Source organism: Colletotrichum gloeosporioides (assembly GCF_011800055.1).
Source record: "Colletotrichum gloeosporioides strain Lc1 chromosome Unknown consensus_62, whole genome shotgun sequence".
Taxonomy (NCBI): domain Eukaryota; kingdom Fungi; phylum Ascomycota; class Sordariomycetes; order Glomerellales; family Glomerellaceae; genus Colletotrichum; species Colletotrichum gloeosporioides.
Window position 1 is genome coordinate 53,768 of NW_025544707.1, and position 13,802 is coordinate 67,569.

At 52.8% G+C, this 13,802-nt stretch overlaps 4 protein-coding genes across 4 annotated transcripts; 3 read left to right on the forward strand and 1 right to left on the reverse strand.

Moving 5' to 3' along the window:
* Window positions 1-133: 133 nt before the first annotated feature.
* Window positions 134-3,358, reverse strand: GCG54_00014293 (ATPase family AAA domain-containing protein 3A-like; the record flags this gene model as incomplete). Its single annotated transcript, XM_045414131.1, has 7 exons — window positions 134-481; window positions 533-843; window positions 907-985; window positions 1,041-1,829; window positions 1,877-2,060; window positions 2,109-2,276; window positions 2,331-3,358. The coding sequence occupies 7 exons, from the start codon at window positions 3,356-3,358 to the stop codon at window positions 134-136; spliced, it is 2,907 nt and encodes a 968-aa protein (XP_045261745.1).
* Window positions 3,359-7,171: 3,813 nt separating this feature from the next.
* Window positions 7,172-8,548, forward strand: GCG54_00014294 (Transmembrane protein; the record flags this gene model as incomplete). Its single annotated transcript, XM_045414132.1, has 5 exons — window positions 7,172-7,350; window positions 7,404-7,707; window positions 7,760-7,885; window positions 7,937-8,089; window positions 8,159-8,548. The coding sequence occupies 5 exons, from the start codon at window positions 7,172-7,174 to the stop codon at window positions 8,546-8,548; spliced, it is 1,152 nt and encodes a 383-aa protein (XP_045261746.1).
* A 1,719-nt stretch (window positions 8,549-10,267) lies between these two features.
* Window positions 10,268-10,926, forward strand: GCG54_00014295 (uncharacterized protein; the record flags this gene model as incomplete). The annotated part of the gene is made up of 2 exons (XM_045414133.1): window positions 10,268-10,332; window positions 10,416-10,926. The coding sequence occupies 2 exons, from the start codon at window positions 10,268-10,270 to the stop codon at window positions 10,924-10,926; spliced, it is 576 nt and encodes a 191-aa protein (XP_045261747.1).
* A 653-nt stretch (window positions 10,927-11,579) lies between these two features.
* Window positions 11,580-13,227, forward strand: GCG54_00014296 (putative transporter; the record flags this gene model as incomplete). The annotated part of the gene is made up of 3 exons (XM_045414134.1): window positions 11,580-11,723; window positions 11,783-12,169; window positions 12,232-13,227. The coding sequence occupies 3 exons, from the start codon at window positions 11,580-11,582 to the stop codon at window positions 13,225-13,227; spliced, it is 1,527 nt and encodes a 508-aa protein (XP_045261748.1).
* Between the last annotated feature and the right edge of the window lie 575 nt (window positions 13,228-13,802).

A 13,802-nucleotide genomic window follows, 5' to 3' on the forward strand; every position in this document is an offset into this window, starting at 1 on the left:
ACCCGGAATTCGTGACCATTGGCTGCAAGAGGTGGCTGCAACCTCTTGCAGCCTGGAACTTCGCAAGAAAGCAAGGAAATTGTTGGTAATCGAAGTTCGCAACAATCTCCTCCAAAAACAGCAGATCAGCAGATCAGTAGTAGCTGCGCAGGGCGTCTTGGTAGCCAGTACCGCCCTTGAGGTGAATATCGAAGCTGTTCTGGACATCAAGCACCTGACGGATGTGGGCCATGCTCAGAGCTTCACCTCTGTTAACGGCCAAAGCCTGCGCCGTTCCGATCGTGTTCTTGATCTGCCTGCCATTGAGGTCATGCTTAGCGAGGTCGTTGTAATCCTCCTCGGTGAAGGGCATCAGGTCGATCTTCTCCATGACGCGAACTCTCTCGATGAAGATCTTGAAAATCTTCTTCTTGGCCTTGACAGTGAGGCTCTCGTACCGAAGAGCAATGTGGATTCGGGACTGGAAAGCGTCGTCGAAGGTCTGTCATTGTTAGTGCGAGACAAACAGCCATCGAAAAGATGTTTTACGTACCTCCACGCGGTTCGTTGTCAAGAACAAAATGCCTTGGAAGTACTCGAGTTGGCGGAGGAAGATGCTGACAAGCGCATTTCTGCTAATCTCATGCAAGTTTCTCTTCTCAAGGAAAACATCAGCTTCGTCAAGAAGAAGGATAGCTCCCCAGGCGTGGCAAATATCTAGTATCTTTTGGAGCTCTTGCTCCAGAATGCGCGAATCGGTGCCGAGCTCTCCTGCAGATACCATGTAAAGCGGGCATTTGAGGAGCTCGCTGATGCCCTCTGCTGTGAGGGTCTTTCCAGTGCCTGGGGGGCCGTGGAGGACAGCTACAAGGGGGCTTGTAAGTCTCAAATCCAAAAGAGGTGCACTGAAACAACTATGCCACTTACCCACAAGGCCTTTTCCTTTGCCCTGAATGACATCGTCAATGCTCTTGGAGGCGTGGTACTTGTGAGATTCAACGAGGGCCTGTGTTCATGTTAACGGAAACAAGCCTTTGGCTGGGTGATGTGCTTGGACTCACCTGGACAATGTCTTTTTGCTTCGGCTCGAGCACAAGGGACTCGTATGCGCTCTCATTCCACTGGATATCCTTGATGCCGGACACAGTGAACTCAAGCCAGAGCTTCTCCGAGAAGGAAAATCCCAGCACCACCGGGGATGCAATGAGGTACTCTTCGTCTGAGAACTCAGGAACCTCCTGGGCATCTTCAGTACTCCTGGGGGATGTGGGAGAGGTCTTGTTGTCTCCCTCATTCTTGCCACCTCCATCCTCCAGACGCACCAAAGGCTGCTCAGAGGCATTCTCATCTTCCACTTCCGACTTAGGAATGCGAACCATGCAGGCATTACCCTTGTCGTCCTTGACGACCTTGACTACCATCTTCTCACAAGCTTCGCTGTCACTGTCGCAGCAGCCAGCCTCATCCGAATCCTTCTGTGAGTCATCGTCCTCCGCTTCATCATCCGACAGGATGTCGTGATCCTTAGGCCGCACGGCAGAGACCTGATAGTTGGGATTGATTCGGCGATGGATAGCGGGGTCAATCATGACGCGGCTGTTGATGTTGACTTTGATGATGCTCTTCTTCTTCCTATAATACGCGAGACCCTCGTGACTTTGGTAGTGAACACCGCCAAGCTTGACGAACTTCTTGCCGCGCTCAATGAGGGTGGCCACGACAGTCTCTTTGTCCTTGTGGTAGTCAAGAGGGTAAGCCTTGAGGCTGGTAATCTTCTTGGCTCCGCGGAACTCGCTAATCTCCTCGGAGAAAGATCCATAGCCGAACTGTTTGCCGTCGAACTCGAAATACTGCTGCGAGTCAGAAAGCGAAGCTCCGGTGAAATGGAGGACCATACCTTGCCGTCGACCCAGTAGAAGTCTCCCTTCATCATGGTGTTGTGGCGCTCCGTTTGTTCAACCTTAAAGATACGAGGCTCGTCTGCTGTGCCATACGTGGTTGTGTAGACGAGGGTGTTGGGCTTGAAAAGTGCCCAGAGGAGATCGAAGGTGATGAGGCCATTCTCGAGCATGGGGTAGAGACTGCACAGTTGTCAACGCCAGTGAAGGAATTAGAAGCTGCCACCATACCTCTTCTTGATGTGAGCGTAGTCCTTGTCGAGGTACTTCAGCAGGACCTTCAAATGCATCCGCTTGTCGTCGATGTGCTTCTGTTGCTTCTTACGCGCCTTCTTCTCGGAGCTTTTGGGCTCCTGCTTTTTGAGCTTTTTGCTGTAGGCACGAAGATCCTCAAGATACCTGTTGCTGCCTGTTAGATTCTGCTCAAGAAGCGTCGAGTGGATTGATACTCACAGGAAAAGAAGATTGGGGTCCATTCTGGGCACCTCGTCGACCAAGCTGACTCCCTTAATATTGCCGATGACGTCCTGAAGGCACTCACGAAGAATCTTGCTCTTGATGTCCACAATGGTGGTCTTGTACTTGCCCTCCCAGTCAAAGGTACGTCTGATCTGAAGGACGAAGCCGTCGTACTGGGAGTCAGTGGTGGTCTCGGCGGTTTCCTGCAGCTTGTAGTTATGGATGGAGCTATCCCAGACCTGGTCAACCCGCTTGTAGTCGAGCTTGACCTTGCCGTTCCGCTTCTTTGAGGATGCGGGAGCTCTCTTGACGCCCAGACTGGCATCAAAGGGGTCGGCGTCCAGAAAGCCACCCATGCGACGTGGGACGCTTCCGACGCCCCCGATGCGGCGCCGAGGCGGAGGAGGCAGGTAGGCGTGTGTATCACCAGTTGAGAGACCAAGGCTGTAGGGCAGCGTGTCGTTAGTGCGCGACCACTGCTGGAAAGCCTGCAACTGCTGTGGAGACATGGCGACCTTGGTCAATCCATCGTCGTCGTCCTCGGATGATTCGGAGGAGTCGCTGGAGTCCGAGTCAGACGAATCGCCAGAGACCTTCTTTGACTTTTTGGTCTTCTTAGGTTGGGAGAGCGCCTTCTTGGATTTCTTGGCCACCTGCTTCTTCGATTTGGCCTTGCGCTTGGTGTCGGGCTCAGAGGCGGAGTCGTTCGAGCCATCGGAATCAGACGAGTCGGTGTCCTTGGTGGCTGACTTGGAATCGTCGCTATCGTCGCTAGCAGATGTGGACGTATCGGCCAAGACGGACTTCTTGGGCTTCTTAGACTTGGTCTTATCAGTCTTAAGTTTCTTCGCATCGCCCTTTTTGGAAGTCTCGGTGCGATCGGTGGTCTTAGGGTCCGACTTAGGCATGCTGGGCTTCGGCGGGGAAGTGGAGGCCTCGGCAGGGGTCTTGCCGGCGTCGACATCGTCGACGGCGTCGGGGCCGGTCGTCTGCCGCTCCGTGGCGGCGTCGATGGTATCCATGGTGAAAAACGTATGATGATCGACCTCAGTACGAGATGACGAGAAGAAATGTGCTGTGGTAGAGAAAAATGAAGTGTCCGACCGCAAAATAACGGGAGACGGTGACCACGGTCGGGACGACGTGGGACGGTAATAGAGCCAATACCTCGGGGATAGAAATGACGATGAAGCCAGTGGTGTTGACGAGGGTCACGACGGGGGACGTTAATGGTTAAATGCAAATGCAAAGATGGATGCAACAAGTCCAATTGGGAAGAGGAAAAAGGAAGGCGTCAGAGGCAAAGGTGCGCCTCTAGAGATATGATTTCTGAGATGGTGGTTCGCCTGGGTTTCGGGGTTTGTTCCTGGGCAGGTGGTGGTGTGGCAGTTTGAAGGTGCTTCCTACCTCGGATTCTCACCTGGGAGGCACCTGCACCAAATTCTTACACAACATTCCCACGGAAGGTACGTTCCTTCCTAGGTAGAAGCTAGGTACATGGACGGAAGGAACGTACCTTCTCATCTAGATGGAAAGTACGATGCATTTCTGGGTGCTGGGTGTTCTCTCCTCTCCACGGGCAGTGTTGCCTGCACCTGCACCTGCGCTGGAGGAAAGAATTGGGCAGGCACACGGTGACAGCAGGCAGCTCAGGGTCGCCTGCCTTCCATCGTCATGGACCCTCCCGCAGAAATCAGCTGACTAAGGCCCTTCAGCCAGTGATAATACCTGGCTGCTGTTTTTGGTTCTTGCACCCGCCTTCATCTGCTTTTTGTCATGTCCCTGCTCCAGCTCGCAACCTTCTGTCATTAATCCAATCGATTGTCTTACTCTGCATCAGAACACAACCTTTGAACTATCTCTTTCTCTCGGATTGCTACTGCAAACAAGCAGCATCCCCACAGCTGTGAGTCGCATCCTGGTCATATGCCCACTCATCCCTCTGTCGCCTTGCCGTTGGTCATTCCCCGACGGCCTGCCCTGCAGGCAGATCGTCAAATGGAAATAAGAGCCGATCCAACAGTGCCATTCCAGAAGCAACGACATTGCGGATTCCCGTCCAACAAAGGACGCCTTGCAATTTTCGACACTGGCCCTAGGCAGTCATTGCAGCCTGCTGTATCGGAAGCGGTACCCATCTCCATGGTCCATCCCAGGCGAACCACCTTCGCCCTCAGCCTCATCCAGAGGCAGTCATGGGGCCAAAGCCCACGCTTCACTGCATTCTACACGCGAGACGTGTCGCCCATTCAACGTCGGCACTTTCTCTCCCGCCATTCCACCGAGCATCCTTGACGCCAACCCTCCTTTGCAACCGACGGCACATCCGATGGACAGTTCATCTTGCCTGGGGGTGGGCAACCATTACGCTGTTCCGTGTACTGCTTGGCTGCATGGGCGCTGCTTGCATACGCATCCCCAACGGCTGCACCTCCTGCTGCTGCTGCCGCCACTGCAAGGCGGCTCCGAGACACCCTGTCAAAGCAAGACATGGAACCTGTCAGCTTCCACCCACGACAACAGTGAGGCGTCCCCCCGGACCATTGGCTTCCATATTGTCTTGGCCGTGGCTGGCCGAAATCCAGTACTTTTAGGATCGCTTTCATTCGGCCTTGCATCAGTCTCAGAGGAATGCCTCCTGGCTTTATACGCCCGCATCAGCCACACGCTTCGTCAGTTTCGCACCCTCACGGATGTGCTCGCTCAAGAAACACCGGTTACACGGCATTCGCCGGCCCGAACACGTCCATCCCATCATGGCCTTCCGAGTCCCCGGACACCGCCGATTGACCGGACGATTCCAAGCCGTCCGACATGAACCCCTTCCGAGCTTCAAACAAGGTTACCCGCACAGAACGTGTCGGTGTGACAATCCCGGCCGCCGGCCTTGCCCTCGTGTTTGCTTCATGCACCTGTTGGGCCACTGTAACTTTCGCCTCGTCGCTGATGGGTTCGCCTATTCGCAACCGCCGGCCTGCTGCAGCGGCCCCAGACACCGACTGTTCTGCTCCCGTCCGAAAACCCTGCGACCTTCTCCGACAGCGTCTACCTCTTACATTCGTGGGAATGCGGCCATCACACCGAACCCACGCCGCAGCGTGCTGCATGAGCTCTGTGGAGTTTATCTGCCAGAATCGGGAAACGCTCTTTAACTCGCGCATGATCGTCGTTTTGACGCTATCGCGGCTTGCGATTGACTGCAAATGTCCAGTTTACCAGCCTGACGTCATGAGCAACGTCGCTCCCCAATTGTAACCGCCATGATGAGTACCCGACGCAAGCGGCTCGCAATGTTGTTGAGCCTTCTCCGGCGAAAGGAATCGACAATCCACCACCCATCAGCTTTCAACATTGCCATGTTAAAAACTCACAGATCTCTTTGATCGAGAAGTCGATTAATGCCTTCGAGCAGCACAATGCATTTTGACTTTCGGTCTTTTCTAACCACCGTTCCATTCTTTGGCATCGCTTGATTGTCTAATCTAGGCATTCGGGCCCTACAAGCAGCGCAAGTAACCACTGGACTTGCCTGCTGTCGACTTATCAGTCCTGTTGGGTATTATTCTCAAACTTTGCATTCAGGCGACACATGCTGTCTACAGCAATACTTCTACTCGCATAAACCTCAAACATTCGAGGTCACTTACATGAATAGGTTTACAAGACGGCGTGGGCAAGGCAGACGATATTGCGATGGGCTTGATATGTCTCATAGGCGCGCTTGACTACCATCACCCAGCCACAGTCGACAGAAAAGTTCGAGACGAAACCCTGCCTGACTTCCACTACACTGCTTGTCATGACGTGTATCACCATTATGTCCAGCCATCAGTCTCGCTGTACAAATCCGGGATGCCGTCATGATGATACTGCTGATAAGGGCATATCCACAGTGATGATATGAATATCAACTCACGAAACACTTCGTAGCTGTTATTTGGATCTATCCCTGAGTCTGTGTCGTATGTCAGCTTGCCAAGTAGAGTCTAAACATTGGATGACACCTCCCTATTCGCAGAATGACAAGGCAAGGGAACCACTATGACTCGCGCTCAGCTTCGATATCGGGCGGTACGCGCATATTACCAATATGAAACGCCAGTAGACAGTTGGTTCACCGAGCTATACGAGGTTTCCCGATTAGACAGCTCAGCTTCGTTGAACCCTGACTACACCTCGTATGTTGCAGAATTTGTAAGCCAGGTTGACAATGGGTTGCCGTCATGCTAGGGGCGAGTTAAGCTCAACCATATCGGCCGACGAGGTCCTCCATCATCGTCAACTAACCTCCCATTCTGGAGATGCTCTACTTTCGACTATTAAGGTTCTTCTAAAAAATGTTTCAACGTTAATCTTCGAACTTATACGTATCGGTTGCTTATTTGACCGATTCACCCTCATATTTCAAGGCTTTTCCTCCAGCTTAGCACCGTCAACGCCAAGTGCCTCAGTTGCTTGACACGAAGCTCGACACCTCGCATTGCCCCTTCAGCCGCCCTCGTACCTCGTAACCAACGCGAGACAGTCCCCCCGCTTGCAGATCTACGAACCATAGATCCGCCCATCCCGAACATGTTCCGCCGAAAATCCATAACGCGCGGGCAGAGACAGGGGCTCCCCGCGGCGCCGGGGCTGTGTCTCCTTGGCAAAACGGGCCGCGCCTTGTCGGAGGGGTGTAAGTGCCGGAGTTTGTTATGTGGATATGTAAATCTAGCACATTCTTTCATATAAGGAGACTGCATTTTTTCTTGGAGAAACAACAATCGAAAATCATCTTGTCTGACAGAGAACCACATCACATACTTCCACCAGTAGCAATCCGATAAACGCCCATCATGTGTCCTGACTCAGGCCTCAACCTCCCCATCTCCGATAAGCCTATCGTAGGCGCCCTCAGCTTCCAGGGCTTCCTCATTCTCGCCGGTGGCATTCTGACAATGACATCCTGCTCCATGTCCTTCTACCAGATCTTCCGCCACGCGACGAACTACACCAAACCGCCCGAGCAAAGACAGTACAGACCCCTTTCCAGCCTCCACGACCCCGAAAACTGACCACCAAAACCAGAATCATCCGCATCTGCCTCCTCGTCCCAATCTACACCCTCTCCTCCTTCCTCTCCATCGTCTTCTACAAACACCACGTCTACCTCGCCGGCATCTACCTCCTCTACGAGGCCTGCGCCCTCGTCGCTTTCTATGCCCTCTGCTGCGCGTACCTCGACACTGACCACCACCGGCTCGCCACGTCCTGGGATAAGGACGGGCTGAAGAAGTGGTTCTTCACAAGGCCGTTTGCGGCGTGTGTGCCGGCGCTGAAGGGGTCGTATTATGACCAGCCGGCGGCGAATGCTGGGTGGAGACGATTTAATGTGAGTTGGGGTCGACTTGGCTTTTGCGAGTAAGGATTCTGACATGGTGTAGAGGATGTGGCTTTGCATTTATCAGTACCCCTTCATGAAGCTCCTGGTCACGATCGCGACGTACGCTACTGAGAGCATGGGCGTGCTTTGCTCCGAGGAGGGCGGGACGAAGTATGCGGACTTTTGGGTGCGTCTCGTATTCCCCCTATGAGCGGACGAACGAACTGACAGAGTAAAGCTGCACACTGTCGTCTCAGTCGCCATCCTCATCACGGCCATGCACTGCCTGTTCCAATTCTACTACCAGTCGCAGGAGCTGCTGGAGCCGCACAAGCCCGTCCTCAAATTTCTCGCAATCAAGATTGTGGTCTTCCTGTCGCTGATGCAAGGGGTCAGTAATATACAAGTCCCAGTTCACGGTTCCACTCTAGAATGTGAATTAGAGACTGACAAAACAAAGTTCGTCCTCGACGCAATCGTCGGACGCGACGACCAGCCCCTCGGCCCCACAGACGCGATAACCTACCCCTCGCTCGCGATCGGCGTGCCGAACCTACTCCTCTGCCTCGAGATGTTCGGCATCGGAATCATGCATCTGTACGCGTACCCGTGGGCTCCGTACGTCGCCCGCAACGGCGCGGGGGTTCTGGCGGCGATAGAGAATGACGGAGACGAAGACGGCGGCAAGAGGGGCTCGGCCGTGGTAAATGTGTCGGCAGAGGATGCGCAGAGTCAGGGCGGGTTCTTGGGCTGGAAGGCGTATGTTGACGCGTTAAACTTTTCTGACTTTGCGGTTGCGTTGTATCGCGGTGTGGGTTGGGTGTTTATGAGGGAGCCGGGCCGGGTTTGAGAGTTGATGACTTTGGGAGCTGGTGGTGCGATGTTTTGGGAGGTAGAATGAAGATGCTACTGCTTCGATCCATTGCAAGTATCGCATCTTCGTCATGATCACCAGCAATGGAGAGAGGTTGGCATAGGTATTATTGCATATCAGTCCCTAAAACACCGAAAAGCGTGCGACGTGGGATATGGATGATTGGACTAAACAAACCTCAAGTACCCGAGGATATTCCTTAGCAAGGCATCCTTCCGCCGCTCCGAATTTTCAATTCCTCGCTGGCTGTCCATTCTTGCCAACCCCCTCAACCCACGACACAATTTTAGGATCAAAATTGTCTACCGTGGGTGTTGGAAAGTATAAAGTCGTGTCATCTGCATCCGAGACCTTTGATTTCTGATCTGCTACAATCAAGTTGAAAGTCATAAATATTGTAAATTTATTGGCTGTGGTGGTCGTCCTCACACCACGCAAGAGCTACTAAGAAATTACTCAGCTGGACACATGTGGCTTACAGTCCGTTGCGTTGACAGCGTCCGCCCCTGACTTTGTGGCCCGAAAAAGGCAAAAAAAGGGGCTTTTTGCTAAAAAACCACCAAATCGCCCCAAACTTCACACCTTCATAGCTCTATGCGTACGCAATGCGTACGAATAAAAAAGATATTATTATAATCACCTAATCGAGGGCTATTAATTGATATACTTTTTATTTGTACGTATTGTATACGCATAAAGCTATGAAGGTGTGAAGTTTAGGGTGATTTTAAGGGGGTTTTTAAGTGGACAGTTTAACGTAACGCGCCAGGGGTTTCGTTTTTTCTTTTTAGCGTTGCGTTTAGTGTCCGCTAGCCTAAAAACCCCCTAAATCACCCTAAACTTCACACCTTAATAGCTCTATGCGTACGTAATACGTACGAATAAAAAAGATATTATTATAATCACCTAATCGAGGGCTATTAATTGATATACCTTTTATTCGTACGTACTGCGTACGCATAGAGCTATTAAGGTGTGAAGTTTAGGGCGATTTGGTGGTTTTTAGGCTAGCGGAAAATTTTCCTTCCGGGTCAAAGTCGGGGGCGGACGCCGTCAACGCAACGGACTGTATGCAAGTATTCGGCCCAGCGCAAAGCTACATTGCGACTGTCTGAACGTCAAAGGATGACGAGGCGTCAGCCCTACCCAACGTTCACTACAACCCGTTTCTGGGGTAATTAGCGCGGTCTAATCCGTGGGAATCTATGAGCACACGACCGGGCTAGTATCTAGACTCAAGCTCAGGCGGAACTAGGCATTCCTTCCCGAACATTTCGTTCGACCACAGCAAAATCTTCTAAAAGAGTTCTCGTTGTGTAATGCGGTCCAATCCGCGCCCATCGTAGCGCGACCGGGAGCTATGCAGGCTCGGGACGATCATCTGCGCTGCGCGCGCGGCGGTCGCGGTCAATGGAGCCACGCTCGCACTCTTGCCATGCAGCTTATCTTACCGGGGCTGAAAGTCGTCGCCAAAAGGATAAACTCGCTACGGCAACGTCGGCTCCTTACAGTAACACGGGGCAAGATGCAAAGAATGCGAACTGATAACACTTTGTATAAGTTCTCGTCATTCGCCGCTTTGGAATTTGATAATTGTTATAACCAGGAAGCAGATTTCGATATCCTCAATCGATCAATAAACCGCAGCCAAGCCTTCGGTGACCTTTCCGACCACGTTCTACCGAGGCCTTCAAGATGAAGTGCGAAAGAGCCTTGCAATGCATCGTCGGTAGTTGGGGCTACCTTAACGCCACGTTGACGTAAGTAAGCCTTCAAGACGAAGCCGTCGTCTTGCATGCTATTCCTTCCTCTCCCTCGATGCAAGATACTCACCACCTCCCAGCAACACCAACACCGGCGAGCTCATCCCTGAATGGCACAGCATCTACCCCTCCGGCGGCTCCGTCTACGCGCCCTCGGGCCACATCTCATTCGTCATCACCGCCAACGACACCACCCAGGCAGACGTGCGCCCTAAAGACGTCTCTCTCCCCGCCAAGCCCACCGACTCGGAGCACGACTGGGCCCTCGTCGCGCAGCACAGCCTGGGCGTCTTTGGCAACTACCGCTTCTCCAACGTGACCTGCGACGGTGGGGACGACAAGCGCGGCAAACGCGGCGACAAGGGCAAGGGCAAAGACGGCAAGGGAGAGAACTGCAAGAAGGGCCCCTCGGGCGTGTTGACGGTCGACGTGACCTCGGCCACCCTTCCCAGCTACGTTGGGCTCGAGCTCGTGAACACGTTTGAGTTCACGGATGATTGCAGCAAGCATGTGCTCAAGGCTGACTTTGGCGGCGGCCTGGTCCAGACTGTCTGGTTCTACCGCCTGCCTCAGAAGGATGTGTTTGCTTAGGCAAGGGTACACATTGATGCTCTGGAAGGGGTGCTTAGCCCCCGGCCTCGGGTTTCACTCATCATCGACCAATGTTCTATGTAACGAGGTGTGGGAAATAGGATTATGTAAATCAGTGAGTAGCAACTTTAGTGCTGTAAATAAGATGAACATAGGATAAATTGGCTTCAATGAACGGTATCTTGGAATTGGCTTTCGCCATGAATGATGCACGTTGAGTTTGACGTTGCCAAAGGAGGGAAGGGGTGACTTTCAGGTAGTAAATGTAAGTATGGCTCGGCTGGTAGGGAGCCCTTCTGCCTAAATTATCCTGGCCTTGACTCACAGTAAGCTGCAGTATTGTCGGCAGGATGCCGTCCGATCCGAGGTGCACGCCGCTTTGGTGCATCTCAGTCTATCTACTGATCAGATTGATAAGATAATTGGGCTCTTGGCTGCATCGAGAAGGTGAAAAGGTTAGAAGTCCCGGGAGGATTGCGCACGCCACACCACCGTGCAGTCTCACCCAGTGAGTAATGCTTCCTTATGGTTCATCAATCTCGGAGCCGATCGATCTTGTATCGGACACCGATGTTAGAGCTGCTCAGCAATAGCTCATAAGTCGTTAAAACACCCGTTGCAAGGTGTACCGGTTTCACTTCAACAAGATTACCATGCCCGAAAAAGATATCCCCAACCCGCCTTCAGCTCCAGCCTTGATCATCAACAATGACGATCGAGAAAGGCAGCAAATACAAGAGACCGACGCAACAGGACTCGTTCGCGACCGATTGCAGAGCTTATACGATGAACACGGGGTACGTACTTGCGAAGACCTACATACTCAACATCGCATTTTATAACCGTTCAGCCCTAGGTCACTTGGGATAGTCCTCACGATCCAAATGACCCATACAACTGGTCGACATGCCACAAAGTCACCATTGCCATTATCATCTCAACTGGACAGCTGATCACGCTTATGTCTACCAGCGTCATGGCGTCTGCGTTGCCGCAGATATCAAGAGATCTGCGCATCGACGCGGCGACAACCCAAATCACATTCTCGTTGTTTGTCCTAGGTCAAGCCTTTGCACCTTTCCCAATCGCAGCGCTATCGGAGATGTACGGCCGAAAGCCCGTTTGGTTGATTTCATGCTGTTTCTACCAACTCTGGAACGCGCTGTGTCCCGTTGGGAGAAATAAAGGCATCATGATAGCCGGCAGATTTCTTGCAGGCTGTGGGGCGAGCGCCGGTGTGGTAGTGAGTCTCCCGTTCATCGCTTTTTTTGTCAGGCACAACAACGCTAAGAAAACGGCGGCCAGTTGACGGCACCCATTATGGCCGACATGTATCGGGCTGAGGACCGCGGCAAGTCACAAGCAATTGCATCCCTTATCCCATACTTCGGTCCAGCTCTGGGCCCGATTGTTGGAGGGCTCGTAGCAAATCATGTCCAATGGCCTTGGCTATTCTGGATTTTGAGCATGTTGTCAGCCGGTAACACCGTCTTGGGGCTCTTCTTCGTACAAGAGACGTATACACCAGTCCTGCTGCAGACACAAAGTCGTCTTCAGAGTGAGATGATTCTCCCGGCGGAGGCGATGCGCCGAGGAGCAGCGTACCAGGATCTTCATGCCCGCCTGTCGACAAGTATGCTGCGACCCCTCAAGTTGTTTGTTCGGCGACCTGTCATCCTCGTCATCTCCTGGATTTGGGCGATCAGCTTTGGGCTGTACGTTCTCGTCCTTTCTAGCTTCGCCACTCTTTGGATTGAGCGCTACGGACAGTCAGAAACACAGAGCACACTGAATTACATCACCTTGGCCGTCGGGATCACCATTTCATCTCAGGCAGGGGGCCAACTTATGGATCAAATCTTTCGTTACCTCCGTATCAGAGCCAATGGCGTAGCGACCCCGGAGTACAGAGCTCCGTACATGACCATTGGAGTAATCTTGTTGCCGGCCGGCCTGTTCTGGTACGGGTGGGCGGCAGAGGGAGGTATGCATTGGGCGTTTGTGGACGTTGGCGCAGCCATGTTTACCTGTGGAACGTTCATCACAGGCTCGGGCATCGGGGCGTACCTGATTGACGAGTTCAAACACGCTGCGTCTGCCAATGCTGCCGCTCGTATGCTGTCCAATGTCTTGGGATTTGTGTTTCCCATTTTTGCCCCGCAGCTTTTCAAGACTTTGGGGTATGGGTGGGGGAACAGCTTGCTGGCATTCATCTTCATGGTGCTGGGGCTACCTGCGCCGCTGGTGCTCTGGTTTTGGGGCGAATGGCTGCGGAATTTGGGGAGGAAGGGTCATGAATGAGACTTGGTAGTCTTTCGTGTAACGATAGCTGACAATGTCACTCATCGACTTGAAAGGTGGTGCAGGCACTGTAATGCTTGCGCTTGTCTCGTCGCAAAAACGATGAAAAGCCCAGCACAGTGGTGGAACTCACGATGGGGACTTTGGTGATTAGATTCTTAGGCTCGATCAGAACACTTGTTTGGGTTCGTGACTTCCACATCCCACGTTTTGCTGCATGTTAACTAATGTTGCGCTCGGAAGTGAGCTTTTTCGGGAAATAGTTGAAGGCGCCGCCATTCTGGTGACCGTTTGTCTTGCCCGGAGCCTCGGAATAGAGTGCTAGTCCCTGCGGCTTCGTACTTCGGAAGCGGCTAGCCCGCGCCACGCGAATGCTACCCCGGACCCGCTGCCAGCATCATCGAAGTCAGCCCTAGACCGTTTATCGCCGTTCATCAAATGCCGGATAGTCCTTATGGCGGGGAATCAGTCCGAGCTCGCGAATGAGTCCCGTTTGCCGGCAGAGAGTGAGAGGCAAGCCTAGCCACGTGCATCTTGGCGGTCAAGATACCCCTTACATACCACAGCCATTATCC